The 18,951-nt window shown below is 46.0% G+C and overlaps 1 protein-coding gene across 6 annotated transcripts in view; it reads left to right on the top strand.

Moving 5' to 3' along the window:
• The window catches only part of PTP4A3 (protein tyrosine phosphatase 4A3), a 329,530-nt gene that overhangs the window by 128,891 nt on the left and 181,688 nt on the right, over positions 1-18,951 (top strand). For all 6 annotated transcript variants that reach the window (XR_012655400.1, XM_032771982.2, XM_032771983.2 and 3 more), the window contains one exon: positions 4,927-5,019. Coding sequence is in view for 5 of the 6 variants with exons in the window: in XM_032771982.2 (XP_032627873.1) it covers positions 4,927-5,019 (93 nt within the window). In the remaining variant the exon portion in view is untranslated. The remainder of the gene's footprint in view (positions 1-4,926; positions 5,020-18,951) is intronic.

Raw genomic sequence — 18,951 nt, 5'->3', positions numbered from 1 at the left:
AACTGAAATGCAATTGGACTTTGGGTTCAGTTGGATTGTGTGCAGTTTAGCCTCCACGTCATGTTGCCTGCAGTCTGGCTCCCAACTTTCATAGATTTGTAGAATCTAAGGCCAGAAGGGACCACTGTGAAGATCTAGTCTGATCTCCTGTATAGCACAAGCCCAGACCATCTCCAAAATAATTTATAGAGCAAGTCTTTTAGAAGAACATCCAACTTTGATATAAAAATTGTCAGTGAAGGAGAATCCTCCATGACACTTGTTATTCCAGTAGCTAATTACCCTCACCAGTTAAAAAAATAAATATAACAGTACGACTTGTTTCCAGTCTGATTGTGTTTGGCTTCAACTTCCAGCCATTGGATCGTGTTATCCCTTTGATTGCTAGATTGAAGAGCCCATTATCAAATATTTGTTCCCCATGTAGACACTTCAGCCTGTGATCAAGTCAATTTTCATCTTTATTATTGTGTTTGGCATAGACTCTGATGCCTACAGTTGAATATTAATAGCCACTTTTACAATACTGAGCGCTCCTATTATGCATGTGTTGCTTAAAGGGACACAGTCAACTTTTAAAATCAGGTCCATTTCAAAAAAAGTTTAAAGTAGCCTCAAATTTTACTCGCAGGCAGAGTCCCCTTACCAGATTTTGCAGTTTTACAATTGCCTTTTTCTATTTTATTAAAAGAGTTTTCTCTCCTCTCTTGCTGTGTGAAAGACAAGCATCCAACAGCACAGGAAATAGATCAGCTGACTGGAAATATAAGGAAAGCAGTAAAACTAACTACACAAAATGCTGTCAGATGCACAAAGGATAAAGAAATCATTATTTATAATCATCTTCAGTGTTACTTGCACCAAGCGTAGGTTAAAAAAATTAATTTCAAGCTGGCAGTGGTTTAAAAAGTGTATTGCACCGACGTTCGTAAGAATCAGTGGCTCCACATCTGGCACCACTAGATTGTACGTGTCCTTAAAGTGTGTGAGCGCGTACTGGCTAACTGCTTACTGTACTGAAATCTGATGCAGCTGTCAACGCTCTTGAGCTGCGACTAGCTTTGTTTGTCAGGTTTATTTTTTTTAATGAGCTGTTCAGGATGTGCAATAAAACATGACAGGAGATGCCATCTGCGCTTGTTAAAGACATAGTGATGATGTGAAAATGTTCTTGATAATCATAAGGAACCTGCAAAGCATTAACGGCTAAAGTCAGCCCTGATTATAAACAGAAACAATGCCATTGAGTTTGGCCCCATTTGGGGAAGAAAATTGCTCAGTCCTCTGAGCACCTAACATTGGGTAATTGCATGTTCACAGTGTGGTCACGCACATTTCCAGCAAAAGGGACAAAGCTTGGTCCAATGGTTAGGAAGGAAGCCTAGGACATGGGACACCTGGGTTCACTTCTCTGCTCTGCCACAGACATCCTCTGTAACCATGGGAAAGTCACTTAGTCTCTCTGTTCCTGTAAAATGGAAATAAGAGCACTGCCCTGCCTCACAAGGATACTGTGAGGATAAACACATTCACAATTGCGAGATGCTCAGTTCCTGGGGTGATGGAGACCATAGAAGCATAATAGATAGTAAGCTGAACGCACTGGATAGTGCTTATTAGATGGTCATTTTTGCGTTCTGAGTTGCTAGTGAGGCTGATTTTTTTCCCCCACCCCCAATGGTACATCTGTCTATACCAAAATATTTCTGCATGTTTCTCACTAGATGCAGTGGAAGCCCCACTGCTTGAGCAACTAAAAAATTGGACTGGACAGAGCACTGGAGGAATATACTACAGGCAGTAACTGCACTGGCAGAAGACAGGATGGATCATCGAATCATAGAAATATCGGGCTGGAAGGGACCTCAGAGTAATCAAATTCAGTCCCCTGGGCTGAGGCAGGACCAAATAAACCTACACCATCCCTGACAAGCATTTGTCCAGCCTGTTCTTAGAAACCTGCAATGACGGGGATTCCACAACCTCCCTTGGAAGCCTCTTCCAGAGCTTAACTCCCCTTAGAGTTAGAAAGTTTTTCCTACTATCTAATCTAAATCTCCCTTGCTTCAAATTAAGCCCATTATTTCTCGTGCTACCTTCAGTGAACATGAAGAGCAAGTGATCACCGTCTTCTACGTAACAGCCCTTAACTGTTATCGGGGTCCCCCTCAGTCGGCGTTTTGCTAGGCTAATCATGCCCAATTTTGTAACCTTTTCTCATAGGTCAGGTTTCTAAACCTTTGATCATTTTTGTTGCTCTCCTCTGGACTCTGTCCAGTTTGTCCACGTCTTTCCTCAAGTGTGGTGCCCTAAACTGGACACAGCCCTCCAGCCAAAGCTACACTAGAACCAAGTACAGTGGGACAGTTACCTCCCGTGTCTGATGTACATCACTCCAGTTAGTACGTAGCTGTTCTCTTCCATCTCTCCCCTCTGCCGTGTGTCTGGATCCCTGCTCTTCGGCACCACGAGCGTTTTCTTGGGGAAGGAGGGAACTTGCAGGATTTTATACTTCTCTATATTATTGTTAACAAGACGCTGCTTTAATACACTTAGGGCCCCAATTTTCTAGCACTGAAGAGCAAGAGACATCGAAGTAGACAAGACAGAGAGTGCGAGAGGAAACAGGGACTTGCCCAAGGTCACTCAGCAGGTCAGTGGCAGAGCCAAGAATAGATTCCAAGTCCGACTTCCTATCCAGGGCCCTGTTATCTGCAGCAGACAGGAGACAACTGGTCCAAACATTCGCGGGGGAAAACTGGTGAAGTGTTTGCAGTGCGCAGTCGTACCAGACTCCTTGGGGCAAAGAAGTGTGTCATGCAGAGCCAGACGGAAACACACTGTAGCCAAGGACAGATGAGAGAGTGCTCACTTTGTCTGTGCGTGGAGCTAAAAATTCTCTCTCTGGTATTGCTCTGTTGAGCACTTGGGACTGCAGCCAACGTCCTGTTTTGAGCGGTTCATTTTCCTAGAATTGGTTATGTTGTCCGTGGATGTTGATTGGTTTCGTGGGCAACAAGATGGGCTTTTGCATACCTCCTTGGATTCAAAATAAATGTCCTTGCTCGTGTTTACTACTTGAAGGAGCAGTGAAAGTGTCCAGCCTTTATTGCTGTAGCTTAAAAATATCCCACTCTTGCCTACACCAGATTTTCTGTCTTCATGCCCTGTGATTTGACATTTGTCTGCCTCTTAAACCTTGTTTACACGAAGGTTTTTGTCCAAGTCTCTCTAGGCAAGACTCAGGCCCTTTGACCACAGTGTCATGTAGTCTTGCTCTGAGCAGGGTTAGATGCTAGTAACTATTATTGATTTGCATTAAGATCCCCAGTAAGATCAGGACCCCATTGCGCTAGGTGCTGTACAAACGCTCCCTGCCCAGAAGAGCTGAAATGGGCACGGAGCAATGAAGTGACTTACTCGTGAGACAGGTCAGTAGCGGAGCAGGAACTAGAACCCAGGTTTCCTGAATCCCAGTCCTCTGCTCTAAACACTGAACTACACGGCCACTCATTATAGTCACCCCAAGTATGCCAAAGGTCCACTCTGCTCAGTGCTGTCTAAACACAGAACAGAACAACCCGCCCTGCTCCATACAGCTTAATCAGCTGAGCTGCATCTGTGTTAGACTAATTGCTGGCAGATCTGACAGACATTTCTATTGCTGACACGCATCTTTATGTGGAGAAACGTAGCATCTAGTGACATCGCGGAAAGGTCACGCATTGCAAAGGTCCTGCTGGAGCCATGTTCAGAAAGATATTTTCCTGCGTAGGGAAAAGGAGACGTCGCCATGCCAGCCCCTTCATAGCTCTTCTGCCACATTGTACAAATACGAATGAATCTTTACGACACCTCTGCCAGACGTGGCACGATCCCCATTTCATAGCAAGGGAGGGGTGGATCCTGGCTGGAACAGCCAGTCATGCTGGAGAACTCTAACACCTCAGAGTGAGTGAGAAGCTGTTTCTGGCTTGCGTTAAGGAGCTGACATTGGAAAGCATGCGGGGTTTGGTTTGGTTTTTGCCCTTTCGAATCTCTTTCACTCTAGCTTGAAGCCACTTGAATTTCTGTTCTTTGTTACTCAGCTTAAGTTTTACCTCAGACCAGCTCAGTGCTGGGTATTAAAGGGGCTGTGTCTAACCCCAGCTGAGCTATCAAGCTGTTGTATGGACTGGCTCTTTGGAGGCATCGAAGTTGGTGTTACCTCTGACAGTACTCAGCAAGAGGGACCAGATACTGCAGGGGAGACTCAGAATTGGAAGGGCTTTTGGGGTCACCCTGTAAAGGAGTCACTGAGGGATGAAAGTGCAGTGGGGGGATCTTTATGCTGGACATGGTGTTGGTGTCAGCGGCGCAGCGTATGGGCACCTGAGGTTATTGGGCAGGTGTTAACAGACCCCCTTACTGGTCTGAGTCCACCCCCAAAGCATCACAGAGGTGCTGACTTGCCCAAGGGTCCAGTGAGTTTCTGGCAGAATTGCTGGGGCATTTTGACTTATGGGCTTGTGCTCCGACCACATACAAGCCGTGCCATAATGGGTGCAATTGTATGTGTTGGAGGATTTTGTTTTCAGGGCGAACACTGGAAAGGGGTCAGGGAAGCCATGGTGGAGAGGCCGGTGGGAGGATTAAGGGGATCATGAATGTAAATGTGGAGAAAGGAGAGAGTAAAAACATTTGCAGCCCTGACCCACTCCCAGCACATGCCACCATGCACCTCCTGGTCCTGCCTCAGCCAGGCACTGAAGCATGTGCCCAGCTCGCTCAGCATGTGATTTGTGCTGGCACATGTTTCAGTGCCGGGCTGAGTCTGGATCTGACCCACAAATAGCACGGGTGAGAAGAGAGGCCTGTCTGCCCTCTGGTTGAATTGCTATTTAGAAGATGTGCCTGTAAGTAAAGGGTCTCCCCTTCCCTTCCCAGGATCTGAAGAAATATGGAGCGACAACGGTAGTGCGGGTCTGCGAAGTGACCTACGACAAGACTCCCCTGGAGAAGGATGGCATCACAGTAATGGTACGTAGCCTCTGCAGGGCTGTTGATCCTGACCAGAGCGTCCCCTTTCGGTCTCTCTCCCTGAGTTCGATAGTGAGCACCAGCTGCTGCGGGAGGCTTTCGAATCCGGGCACAGCCAGACCATTACAGTGCAGGGGAGATGGGCTAGATGGGGTCTCCTTACTTCTCTGGAGTAACCGTACACCCTCTCTCCTCAAGCGCCAGCTCCTCTTTACCGGACAGTGCCCGCGTCCTCCCTTTCCAATGACAAACCACAGCAGAGCCAAGACCATGCCAAACCCCGCTGGGGTTCAGAGCAGCCCAGCTTCCACTTGGGGCCAAAAGAGACAGGCCACACCCAGGCATTGGGCCTAGACTGCTAGTCATAGTGCTGACATGCGTACCCTGGGCTGGGAATGATTGGCTCAGATCCCTTCGCTGGGAGCCCTTTCTCTACCCAAGGCATTGACCCCCAAGCTTAGGCAGTACCTCTTGGTCCCCATCTCTCCCATATGTTTCTGTTTTGTAAATATTTGCTTTGTTGCCCTCACAGACCCTTCCAATAACTTCTTGACTAGGAGCTGCCTTTGGAGCTCATGCTTCCGTTTGGCGGCTGTTATCGCTTCCTTGAAGTGGTAAAGTGATAGGAGCGTTCCGTTGCTTTGTGACTGAAGGGTATAAAGATACTGATCACTTTAAAGGGGAAAGGAATAAACCAGGGGGAACCAATTATTTTTTTGTCAAGGTCCAAATTTCTTGGTCAAGGTGTTGTCACAGTCCAGGCTCCAGAGAAAACAATACAAAAATAACAGCAAGAGTGATGATAAGTAAAGAAAAAGATCACGATCAGTTCAAAAGCATCTGGCAGTGCAGATTTGGCTCATGGTCCACCTATTCCACCCTGGAATAAACCCAGTGTCTCATCATCAGCTGCTGCCTTGGCTCTCCTAATGTGTGACTGTGTCTCCAGGAGAACCTACCACTGTAATAGATACGTTGTTACCACTTCTGAGAGATGGATGGAGTGAGCACAGGACTGGAAGCCAGGAACTCTGGAGCCGAAATCTCTACCCTGTTACGGTAGTATAGATCCAAAATGCACACACACGCACATCCCTGCAAGACTAACAATAATGCAGGCAGAAGTCCAGCAGCAGAGTGGGGACTATCCAATTGATTGCACTAATGCAGCATGTATGGTTATGCCACCTGCACACAAGACAGGTAGGTGTGCATTCAGTGCAAGCAGTGCATGGCCCTCAGAGACTGAGTACGGGCTCTTGAGACCAAAGTGGCTGAACTGGAGGAAGCAAGGAAGACAGGGAGGTACATAGAGGAGACTTTCCAGGACATGGTAGAGTGGTCCTATCCTCAGCCTGACACCCTTTGTGCTGTTGAGGAGGAGTAACGTCTTGGGGAAGAACATGAAGCTGGAGCAGAGGGAAATGATCCCATAGTTGGATTCACTTTCCAGATGATGTCATGATATCCCCTCGCACTGAGGATACCTCTCTGCAGGGAAGGGTATTAAATGCCTAGTATTAAATGGGGATAGTGATTGAATAGGCATCACAGAAACTTGGTGGAACGAGAATAATCAGTGGTACACGGTAATACCAGTGTTCAACATACACAGCAATAACAAGGAGGGAGTGGGAGTAGCACTGTATCTGAAAGAAAGTAAGAGTCAAATACAGTAAAAGTCTTAAATGAATCAAACGGTACCATAGAATCTCTATGGACAGAAATTCCATGCTTGAATAATAAGAGTATCGCAGTAGAGATACACTAACGACCACTTCACCAGGATGGTGACTGTAACTATGAAACACTAAGGAAAATTAGAGGAGCTACAAAAACAGAAAACTTGGTAATAATGGGTGGTTTCTACTGTCCCTTATTGATGGGTACAAGTCACTTCAGGACAGGATGCAGAGAAAATTTTGAGACACCATTAATGACTGCTTTTTGAGGCTGATAGTCCTACAACCCACAAGCAGAGAGATAATTCTTGATTTAGTCCTAAGTGGCTAACAAAGCCTGGCCCAGAGGTGAATATAGCTGAACTGCTTGGTAATAGCAACCATAATGTAATTAAATTTAACATCCTGGGGGGGGGGGAGAGACTAGCAAAGAAACCTACCACAGTAGCACTTAACTTCAAAAAGGGGAACCACACAAAAATGAAGAGACTTTTAATTTCTATTTAACTAGAAACAGTCATGAGAGTCAAATACCTGAAAGCTGCATTGGAACTTCTGAAAAATACAATAGTAGAGGTTCAAACTGCATGTATACTCCAAATTAGGGGAGAGAGGGGAGAAAAAAAAACTACTAAGAGGACCAAAAAGTGCCACCATGGCTCAACCACATTACCAGAAGCTCGGAATGAGCGACAGGGGATGGATCACTTGATGGTTACCTGTTCTGTTCTTTCACTCTGAAGCACCTGGAGTTGACCACTGTTGAAAGACAGCGTACTGGGCTAGATGGACCGTTGTCCTGACCCTGTATGGCTGTTCTTATGTTTTTAACATTGCAAAAGTGGCAGTTGGAGACAAAAAGACATCTTTTAAAAATTGGAAGCCATATCCTACTGAGGAAAATAGAAAGGAGCATAGACTCTGGCCAGTCAAATGGAAAGTATAATTAGGCAGGCCAAAAAAGAACTTGAAGAGTAATGAGCAAAAGACACACAAACTAACAGCAAATTTTTTCAAGCACATCAGAAGGCAGAAGCCTGCCAAACAATCGGTGAGGCCACTGAACACTCAAGGTGTCAAAGGAGCACTTAAGGAACACAAGGCCACTGCAGAGAAGCTAAATGGATTCTTTGCATCTGTCTTTGCTGCAGAGGAGGTGAGGTTGATTCACACACCAAGCTCTTCTTTTTAGGTGACAGATCTGAGGAACTATCCCAGATTGGGGTGACAATAGAGGAGGTTTTTGGAACAAATTGTTAAATAAGTCACCAGGACCAGATGGTATTCACCCAAGAGTTCTGAAGGAATTCAAATATGAAATTGCAGAACTACTAACTCTGCTACGTAACGTATCACTTAAATCAGACTCTGTACCAGGTGATTGGTAGATAGCAAATGTAATGCAGATTTTTAAAAAAGACTCCAGTTACAGGCCAGGAAGCCTAACTTCATTACCAGGCAAGTTGGTTGAAACTATAGTAAAGAACAGTATTATCATACACAGATAAACACAATATGATGGGGAAAGTCAACATGGCTTTTGTAAAGGGAAATCACATCAACTAATCTATTAGAATTCTTGGAGGGGGTCAGCAAATATGTGGATAAGGTGGTCCAGTGGCTATCGTGTACTTGGACTTTCAGAAAGCCTTTGACAAAGTCCCTCACCAAAAGCTGGTAAGCTAAGTAGGTACTCATTGGATAAGAGAGAAAATCCTCTCATGGATCAGTAACAGATTAAAAGAGAGGAAATAATGGGTAGGAATAAATGGTCCATTTTCAGACTGGAGAGTGATAAATAGTGGGGTCCCCCAAGGATCTGGACTGGAATCAGTGCTGCTCAACATATTCATAAATGATCCGGAAAAAGGGGTAATCAGTGAAGTGGCAAAGTTTGCAGACGTTACAAAACTACTCAAGATAGTTAAGTCCAAAGCAGACAGTGAAGAGTTATAAGGGGATCTCACAACACCAAGTGGCTGGACAACAAATAGTCAAAAAAGCTAACAGATTAGGAAAGGGATAGATAATAAGACAGAAAATTCATCATGCCACTATTTAAATCCATGGTAAACGCACACTTTGAATACTATGTGCAGTTCTGGTCGCCCCATCTCAAAAGAGAGATAATTGGAATTGAAAAACAATTACAGAGAACCCGTTTCAGAGCAGCAGCCGTGTTAGTCAGTATCCGCAAAAAGAACAAGAGTACTTGTGGCACCTTAGAGACTAACAAATCTATTTCAGCATGAGCTTTCGTGAGTTACAGCTCACTTCTTCAGATGCACAGAATGGAACACACACAGGAGATACTTATACATACAGAGAACATGAGAAGATGGAAGTATGCATACCAACAGGAAGAGTCTAATCGATTGAGATGAGCTATTGTCAGCAGGGGGAAAAAACTTTTGAAGTGACAATTAAGATGACCCATAGAAGGTGTGAGGAGAACTTAACAGGGAAATAGATTCAATTAATGTAATGACCCAGCCATTCCCGGTCTCTGTTAAGGCCTGAGTTAATTGTGTCTAATTTGCATATTAATTCGAGTTCAGCAGTCTCTCTTTGGAGTCTGTTTTTGAAGTATTTTTGTTGCAAAATTGCCACCTTCAAGTCTGTCACTGAGTGGTTAGAGAGGTTGCCGTGTTCTCCCACTGGTTTTTGAATGTTATGATTCCTGATGTCACATTTGTGTCCGTTTATTCTTTTGTGAAGAGACTGTCCGGTTTGGCCAATGTACATGGCAGAGGGGCATTACTGGCACACGATGGCATATATCACGTTGGTAGATGTGCAGGTGAATGAACCCCCGATGGCGTGACAACATAAACACTAACCTAGGAACCTATCCTTGCAACAAAGCCCGATGACAGCTCTGTCCACATATCGATTCAAGTGACACCGTCATAGGACCTAATCACATCAGCCACGCCATCAGGGGTTCGTTCACCTGCACATTTACCAACGTGATATATGCTATCATGTGCCAGCAATGCCTCTCTGTCCGGTTTGGCCAATGTACATGGTAGACATATATGCACACGGCAACCTCTCTAACCACTCAGTGACAGACTTGAAGGTGGCAGTTTTGCAACAAAAAAACTTCAAAAACAGACTCCAAAGAGAGACTGCTGAACTCGAATTAATATGCAAATTAGACACAATTAACTCAGGCCTTAACAGAGACCGGGAATGGCTGGGTCATTACATTAATTGAATCTATTTCCCTGTTAAGTTCTCCTCACACCTTCTATGGGTCATCTTAATTGTCACTTCAAAAGTTTTTTCCCCCTGCTGACAATAGCTCATCTCAATCGATTAGACTCTTCCTGTTGGTATGCATACTTCCATCTTCTCATGTTCTCTGTATGTATAAGTATCTCCTGTGTGTGTTCCATTCTGTGCATCTGAAGAAGTGAGCTGTAACTCACGAAAGCTCATGCTGAAATAGATTTGTTAGTCTCTAAGGTGCCGCAAGTACTCTTGTTCTAATTACAGAGAAGGGAAACAAAAATTATTAGGAGTACGGAACAGCTTCCATATGAGAGATTAAAAAAGACTGGCACTGCTCAACTTAAAAAAGAGACTGCTAATCAGGGGTGCATGTCATAGAAGTCTATAAAATCATGAATGGTAAAGAAGTGTTGTTTATCCTTTCACATAACACAAGAACCAGGGATAGACTAATGAAATGAATAGGAAGGAGGTTTAAAACAAGCGTAAGGAAGTACTTCTTCACACAAAGCACAGTTGACCTGTGGAACTCATTGCCAGGGGATGTTGTGCAGGCCAAAAGTATAACTAGGTTCAAAAGAGAATTAGTTAAATTCATGGAGGATAGATCGATCAATTACTATTACTCAAGATGGTCAGGGACGCAACCCTATGCTCTGGGTGTCAGAAGCTGGGACTGGACGACAGGGGATGTATCACTTGTTAAATTGCCCTGTTCTCTTCATTTCTTCTGAAGCATCTGGCACTGGCGACTGTCAGAAGACAGGATACTGGGCTAGTTGGACCACTGGTCTGACCCAGTATAGCCATTCTTATGGAGTAACCTTCTAGACTCTGATGGTGTTAGTCCACATTCACACAAGTTGTTTGTGCAGAATTGGTCCTCTGAGTTCTAACCTAGACTCTTTCTGTGGCTTCAGGCAAGACACTTTGCCTCTGTATGTGTGTTCCCATTTGTAACACGGATACTTATCTACTTTCCAGGGATGGGTGTTCTGAGGATTAATTAGTTAAGCGGTTGTAAAGCTTTTTGAAGTTGAAAAGTGCTACATCGGTGCTAATTATGCCAGGCTCCACTCAGACAATCCCCTTTTGGTGCTTAGTGTTTGTCTAAACACAAAGATGTGCCTGTTTAGCAGTGCAAGTTGTGTGTGTCGACCAGCCCTTAGTCATAGCAACACAGAAGACAGGAGGGACCAAAGTTCACCTCTGCCGGAGGCTCCTCCTCATCAGTTGCATAAAAGTGATGCAGTTGAACCTGGCTCTGTGATCCTCTCGCAATGCATCAGGGGGAAATGAGGAATAAAGCTCCCTGCCAGTACTTGGAGCGGGGAAGAGAGCTCAGATTGCCCGACCCCAGCTTACTTGAAGGCTTAACTCTTTACATGCGTGAGTGCAGTGCTCCGGTTAGGTTTCTAACCTCATGTCGTCTTTGGAATGCACATTGAAAACTAGACTGGCCCAAATGTATGTGAGTTGCAGTAGGGACCAATCCTGCCCCAACAGGGAGACTGCCCAAGTCTCTACCAGCGCTAGGTTCTAGGGTTTTGTACACTTGGCATGCCAGTAAATGTACATTCCTTTGTAATAGTTGAATCCCTGTATAGATGCTGCTATGAACGTCCAGAGTCCACTTTCCTTGTCACCACGAAATGTACAATTTCTAGAGAGATTTCAAGCCCTAAAGATTTAATTGAAGTAACCAAAGCAGGAGCTATCGGAGCTAGAACTCTTGGTAGCTTCCTCTTTTTCCCATTTTGAAATCTGTGTAACGGGGGAGACGCTAGTGCAGGCCTTTTCTCTCGGCTGTCTAATGCTAGGTGCAAAGAGAAGGAAACTGAAGCTCTGGAAGCCTTCAGGGGCTGTTTGTTCACTTATTCATTTGTAAAGTCCCTAGCTTTAACCCGCTGAGTGGGGGACTTGTGCAGACAGGCTGCACAGATGGCGCATGCTAGTGTCAGGCAGCCTGGATTTCCCTGTGAGCTCTAACTTGCTTCACATCAACCTCAGGTCCTCTCTTTCAGTGTCGAAGAACCACCTTGAGATCCTGACGCCTGTTGCGTCTCTCTCAAGCCTGGCACTTCGCTCCCTCTCTTCCTGGAACCTGCTAGAAGGAGTGAATGGGAATGTGCTAGAATGTGGAGAGAGACTTTTAATGTCCCTGTCTCCAGCTGCACGGAAGCGAGGTGCGATTCTTGAACAGCTGAGCACTGCTGCTTTGTATCCAGACCTCACCAGGCACTGATCATAGACAGCTTGAAGGATCAGCAAGCTCCCCCTTTAAAAGACATCCTGGAGGATATGTACATTCTGTATGGGCAAAGTGAGCAAGGTAACAGTGAGGACAATTTATTTAGGCTTGTGTATTTAGCTCTTTTTTTAGGACATCATGGAGCCATTTAAAGTCGGCCCGACTTTTAAATTTAGCTGTCGTGTCCGGGTTGTGTGGCTTTGGCAGCTGTCTGAGCTGTGGGAATGGCAGCTGAACCTTTCTCACCCAATAAAGCTAAAATTCCATCTTCTTTGTCAGAGCATTGTAACTAAAGCTTCCAAACCAGCCTGAGAAGAAGGGGTGTTTTTAACACGAGGGCAATTCCAGAAAAAGCAAAGCCTTGAATTTTTCTTGGAAGCAAATCTAACTGCTCTTAATTACAGGGAAAAGAAAAACCCTGTAAAAGGGGAGGCTGCGGGACCTATTGACTTTGAGTTTTGTCTCGGATGCAGCATTCGAGCGCTGCCATATGAAATAGTGGCTTATTTCTTTATTTTTCCCTCCAGATATGGATTTGAGATGCAAAGTTTGCATGGCCTTTTTAGTTCCCAAACGTTGTGGGTGTTCAGATCTGGGATTTTGGGAAACGGCCTTGTTATGCAGGGTGGTGGGAGCTTGGATCAACCCCATCTGTGGTTCTTATTACAAGCCTGTTTTTCTAGTTGAGGTCATTATGGTTGAAGCTATTCAGTTTGGTACCTGCTTAGATCCAGGGGCCTTCGCAGCAGGCCCAATGCTCACAGACACTGTGCGAGGATTCCCAAAGATATTGAGAGTTGGCCATACTCGATCCTGGAAGTTTTGGAATCCAACTGGAAACACTGGCAAGTAGGTTTGGTTAAAGGTACTGAATGCCCACTACTTCAGTTGGTTTTATTTGGCCTTAGCAATCAACAGCTACTCTGAGAATCCAAGCCACAGGTGTCTCACATTGAGCACTCAGGCACTGAGTACCCAGTTGTACAGGCCACTTCTTCAAATGCGGACATTCACCTCTGTCCTGTGAATTGATGATATTCCTGGCAGATCTGATCCTCCTGTGGCTCACCATTGGTAACACCCAATGTCCTACTGAAATAAACGCAATTCAGACTGCAGATTGGTGCCGGGGGGGCGGGGGGGCATACTTGCTCATTGGAAAGACTGAGAGCATTTCTACACTAGCACTTACGTTGGCAAAACTTTTGTCACTTAGGGGTGTGAACCCCTCCCTCCCAAGTGACATAAGTTTTTCTGACATAAGCGCTTGCGCACACCTCTGTGTCAGTGGGAGACACTCTTATCAACAATATATTGGTGTACATGAGAGTAAACAAAGCCAAGGAAATCTAGACTAATATAAGAACCAGAGATCGGGTAATGTATTAACCTTGACTTTGCCATGGAGTCAGGATATGATTCTGGACAAGTCATTTTATCTGTTCTTACTTTACAGAGGAGGAAATGAAGGGTAGTAGCCTTCAGTTATCTCCTGGTGTTGGGAAGAGGGATTTATAAGCTGCTTTGAGATCCTAGGTGGAAAGCTTTAGCGAAGAATGAAATACAGTGGTGAAGACTTGGCTGTTAGAGAGGGTTCTTGGACTTCCGGCAACAAAGAGTGTGGGCATAAACAAAGGGGTGATGGGTAACAGGAAAGATTTTTGTTGTTGTTCTTCACCATTGTTGGTTTCCTCCTCATTTTAGGGACTTCCAAGCTAAAGGAAATGCCTCTCAAGTCAGATGCAGAGAGTGAGGAAGAAGAGGAGGCACATGAGGATGAAGAAATAGAGGTAACTCAGGATGAAACTGCTGCCTCTCTNGTGTGTGTGTGTGTGTGTGTGTGTGTGTGTGTGTGTGTGTGTGTGTGTGTGTAAAAGAGAGTGAGCACATGCAAAGGGTTCTGTTCCTCACCTAAGTTCCCCTTAGACTGCTTGGCGGCCATGTAGCTTATCAAGTGCTGCATGCTTCAGATCCCCCTCCCCCCACTGCCATGCTGCTCCCAGGAACCTCCTGCTTGCTGTGCAGATCGGGGAGGGGTGGCGCTGATGTCAGGGGGTCCCCCCTCCGCCCTATACTCCATCTCCACAGAGCAGGGTGCCAGGGACATAATAGGGCTCAAGACAGAGGGCGTTTGTTGGCATCTGCTGCTGTGTCTGAACAAGCAGGCTTCAGACTGGTGAGGGCCGGTCTGCCAAAAGTGGCAGCACGTCTGTCCATCCATGTGTGTGTCTTTCTGCCTCTCTCTCTCTCATTGTCTTTGTCTTTCACACTCACCTCCCAACACATGCTTGTATTATTGTTGTTACGTCTTTGTACTTTTTACAATGCACATATGTTCTCTGTAATGTTATTCTTTCATAATTTTAATGTTCTCTTACGCTTAAATTTAATACTCGGAGTAGAGAGTTCTAAAATGCCTAACCTGCGCTGGCTGAAGTAATCATCTCTATGGAAACTCTTTAAAAATATACATGATATGTAGGTTTTTTGTTTCTACTGGTGGTGTACATTCCGCACATTACCTCGATATGGTGCACATAACAAAAGTCATTCCGCACGTGGATGGAAAAAATTAGAGGGAACGTTGTTCCCCACCTGTGACACTGACAGCCAAGAGCCATATTAGTGGCTAGCGTGAAGGCTGCACGCCTGGCTTACTTAAAACAAAGCAGATGGCAAGGAGCACACAGATTTGACTGGCAAGATGACAGGTCTTGGCATGTCCTACTCCATCTTCATCTAAGTGACTGGAGCATCTCATGCCAGGACTCCTGATCCTCACAGGTCGCACTTGCGCATCTGAGGGAGTCACAGCTGCATGAGAACTCCGTGGGTGATCCGTTGGCTGGCCTGTGGAAACCAGGACAGGGGTAGCGTGTGTCTCAAGAGAGGCGATAAGCAGTGAGCTGTATGACTCGGAGCTTGGAAGCAGCCACTCAGTTAGCTTCTAAACCAGAATTGACGGCAAAAGAGGGATTTAGAAGTAAAACCAGGAGAAGCTGGGGAGACTGAGAAAGGTGTATCTTTGGGTGTCATTTATCACTTTTTAATTATAAAATAGTTTCCCCAAATCATAAATCTTGAATTAGAAAAGGCAGATCCATACCCTAGGCTTCGTTGGGTCCTACCGGTATAGCAGACAAAGTTCACAACAGCAGTAACTTTTTTAATTGTGTGTTTTACACATTAACCTGTCTATGATAGGCTGACTGGACACAGCAGTGCTCCCCCACGCTGCCCGGGGAGCATTTCTACAACGGAGCTGAGAGCAGAACCAGCTGGTTAGGATGGGAAGCTGACGCCACCATCAGCGGCCCATAAAAAGGCAGCATAAATAGCGAAGAGATGGGAGTGGAAGGGCAGTGGATCCTTTTAAATGGCAACGAAAGCCTCTTGGTTTCAGTAGCCCATCATGCTTAAAGCCCCCAGCAGCTTTCCCTTTTAAACACTTGAGCAGCTGTCACAGACAGTTTTCCCAACCTGCCTGGCTTAGAGAAGGAGGCAGCTGCCCACTTTCACTGGGACTGGCAGTGATCTTTTTCCCCATCCAAACTGTGTTAAGTGAGGATGTTGTACAGCGTTCGGTCCCTGTTCCCCACCGTATACGCTCTAATTCAGTCCATTTCTGCTCCACTATAGCCTGTATGTGTCTGTTACTGGTCTGCACCACAGAGAGATTCCACCATCCCTGGTGTGGAAGGTGGACGACAGTGTTGAATGTAACTTGCCTCATATATATTGTAACAAAGTTCCTCCTCTATCTTGGTGGGTCCTGCGCTTATTGGCAGATTTGTTCACCTCAGAGATTCACCACGTAGGTCAGGGAACAACCCAGAGACCTTCCCCTCTGGCAGAACCCACAGTCCATGTCAATTCCTCCTGTGTTTGATCAGGAGTTGGGAGGTTTGCGGGGGACCCGGGCCCGCCCTCTACTCTGGGTTCCAGCCCAGGGCTCTGTGGACTGCAGATATCTAGAGTGCCTCCTGGAACAGCTGTGTGACAGCTACAACTCCCTGGGCTACTTCCCCATGGCCTCCTCCAAACACCTTTTTTAATTCTCTCCATCGGATCTTCCTCCTGGCGTCTGATAACGCTTGTACTTCTCAGCTGTCAACCGTATGCCTACTCACTCTCAGTTTCTTGCACACCTCTTGTTCCTTGCACACACTTCCTCTCCACTGTAAAAGCAGCAGAGAATCTGTAGCAACACCTTATAGAACAGAGTTTGAGCGTGAGCTCGTGGGGAAAACCTCTTGTCCAGACGCAGTAGTGAAAGTTTTCCAGGGTCATGTATAGTATATGTCACCAGCAGAGCTAGATAACGAGTTAGTCAATCAGAGGAGATGGCCTGTTTGCATCAGTAGAGGTGTGAAAACATAGGGAGGAAACTGTTCTGTAATTGGCAAAGCCTCCGCAGTCTTGTTTAGTCCAGACTGATGTGTCAAATTGCAGATTGAGCTTGGTGGGATTTTGTAGTGTTAGTCTCTGAGGTAGAGCAGTGCATGTGACCTCAGTCTGCTGAGCAATGGTATGTGAGTGCCCGGGAGGAAGCTGGAGGCATGAAGTAGCAATAGCGGTCTAGAGGTGTTGCGATATAGGGGTTGTAAGTGCGCATCACTTATTTGCACCATGGTGTCGAAGTGACTTTCCCGTGAATGGTCCAGACGAGGTTGATGTGGGCGTGATGTTGAATCAATGGAATTTGTCATGAGTCTCTCTCATGGTCCAGATGTTGAAACGAGTCATCATGGAGCGTACGGTAAGCAAGCACAGCATCAAGCATCCAAAATACAATCCCGCCGCAGGCCACATAATAGAAACCCGCGATCAACACGAGAGCCTAGACTCCTTATACAGCCTTACCATGCCAGACGACCTCATAGAGAGAGAACATCGACCATACAGCACTCCCATGGCCAGCTCACATACCATGCCCCAGCTAAACCCTCCAAACGCATCATGCAGTCTAATCTGCACCATCCGGGCAATGATCCCACCGTTCACAGGCCTTGTGGTGCAGGCCAATTCCTTCCCACAGACAACCTGCAACCTGAAACGTCTATTCACCCCCTCAACCAGCAACTGCACACCGCACCATAGTAACTCCAGTCAGGAACCATCCATGCAACAAACCACGATGCCAACTCTGCACATATCTACACCAGCGACACCTCACAGGACCTAACCAGATCAGCCTACACATCACTGGGTTCATTCACCTTGCACGTCCACCAATGTAATATACGCATCAATGCCAGCAATGCCCCTCTGCTATGTACATCACCAACTGGACAGTCTCTACGGAAAGTTAAATGGACACAAATCAGATATCAGGAATGGCAAATACAAAACCTGTAGGAGAGCACTTCAACTCCCTGGCCACACTATAGCAGACCTTAAGGTGCCATCCTGCAGCAAAAAACTTCAGGACAGACTTCAAGAGAACTGTGAGCTTCAATATCTGCAATTGACAGCATCAGCTCTGGACTAAACAAGACTGCGAATGGGCTTCAATTAAGACCAGTTCTCCTCCTTGGTTTTCACACCTCTACGCTAGACAGGGCCTCATCCTCCCTGATTGAACTAACCTCATTATCTCTAGCTTGCTTGGTAGCATTTATAACCTGCCCCTGGGAAATTCCATACCTGCTGGACGAAGTGGGTATCACCACGAAGCTCATGCTCCAAAACATCTGTTAGTCTATAAGAGTCCACGGTTCTTGCTGCTTTACAGATCCAGACTAAACGGCTACCTTCTGATTCCTCTCACTGGCCTCCCTGGCCTGACCGGAGTGAGCCTTTTTAGTATCAGAGGGCCTTAGTTAGAATCAGGTGCTAACGCTCACCCTGACTTTAGTCAGGGTGTTCTCATTAGCCTGGAGCAGCCCCTGCTCTAGTCACTCAGGGAACAGAAAACTGCTTATCCAGTGGCCAGTATATCTCCCTTCTACTACTCTGCTGTTCCCAGCTGGCCTGGGTTAGGCACACTGCTTAATTGCTGTGTACTTTGGTTCTGGGTCGGATTCGGGTGCAGTGATTACTAGGCCGTGCAATGAGGGTAATGCGTTGGTCAGACCCAGTCCCTGTGCTGCACAATGCAAACCTGTTCGTGGTTTAAGATCACAGGGTTTCTCTCTGAAAGAGCAGAAATCTTTGTTCTGCTAGCTTGCCCACTGTGACGCTCTGGATGTCAGGCATACAGGAGGAGTTTAAACAGCTTTTGATTCTCTTTTGGAGGAGAGATGTGGCAGGGAATGTTGGGAACCTTTCCCCAGCAAGCTAGAAGGTGCCAGTACATCTCAGGCCTTTTTGGGCCCCCTGTGAGCTCCGCACACAACGTTCTAATCACATCACGGGGTTAATAATAATCACAAAATCATAGTTGGGGATTGGTCCTGCTTTGAGCAAGGGGTTGGACTAGATGACCTCCTGAGGTCCCTTCCAACCCTGATATTCTGTGATTCCCAGGGGGTATGGGATGCTCCCATGTGCTGTACAGATTGAGGACATGTACAGAATTCCTGCAAGAGGCTACGTGCTTTTCAGTCCAATATTCCCAATATTCTAAAGCCTAATGAGTATGATTGACACTTATTAGTTCTAACCCCAAAGCACTTAACAGCCTAATAAGTTATGCACCGTAGTCACTGTCCATCCCTGAACTTCAGCTTCCTCGGCACGATGAGGAGGCAAAGTGCTTTCAAGGTGCACAGCAACTCTCCATAAAAGATGGGATGACTCAGGCAGCAGGATCTCCTAATG

Source organism: Chelonoidis abingdonii, chromosome 2, assembly GCF_003597395.2.
Source record: "Chelonoidis abingdonii isolate Lonesome George chromosome 2, CheloAbing_2.0, whole genome shotgun sequence".
Classification (NCBI taxonomy): domain Eukaryota; kingdom Metazoa; phylum Chordata; order Testudines; family Testudinidae; genus Chelonoidis; species Chelonoidis abingdonii.
The sequence above is the reverse complement of the archived record's forward strand: the minus strand, read 5'-3'. Positions and strand labels throughout refer to the sequence as shown.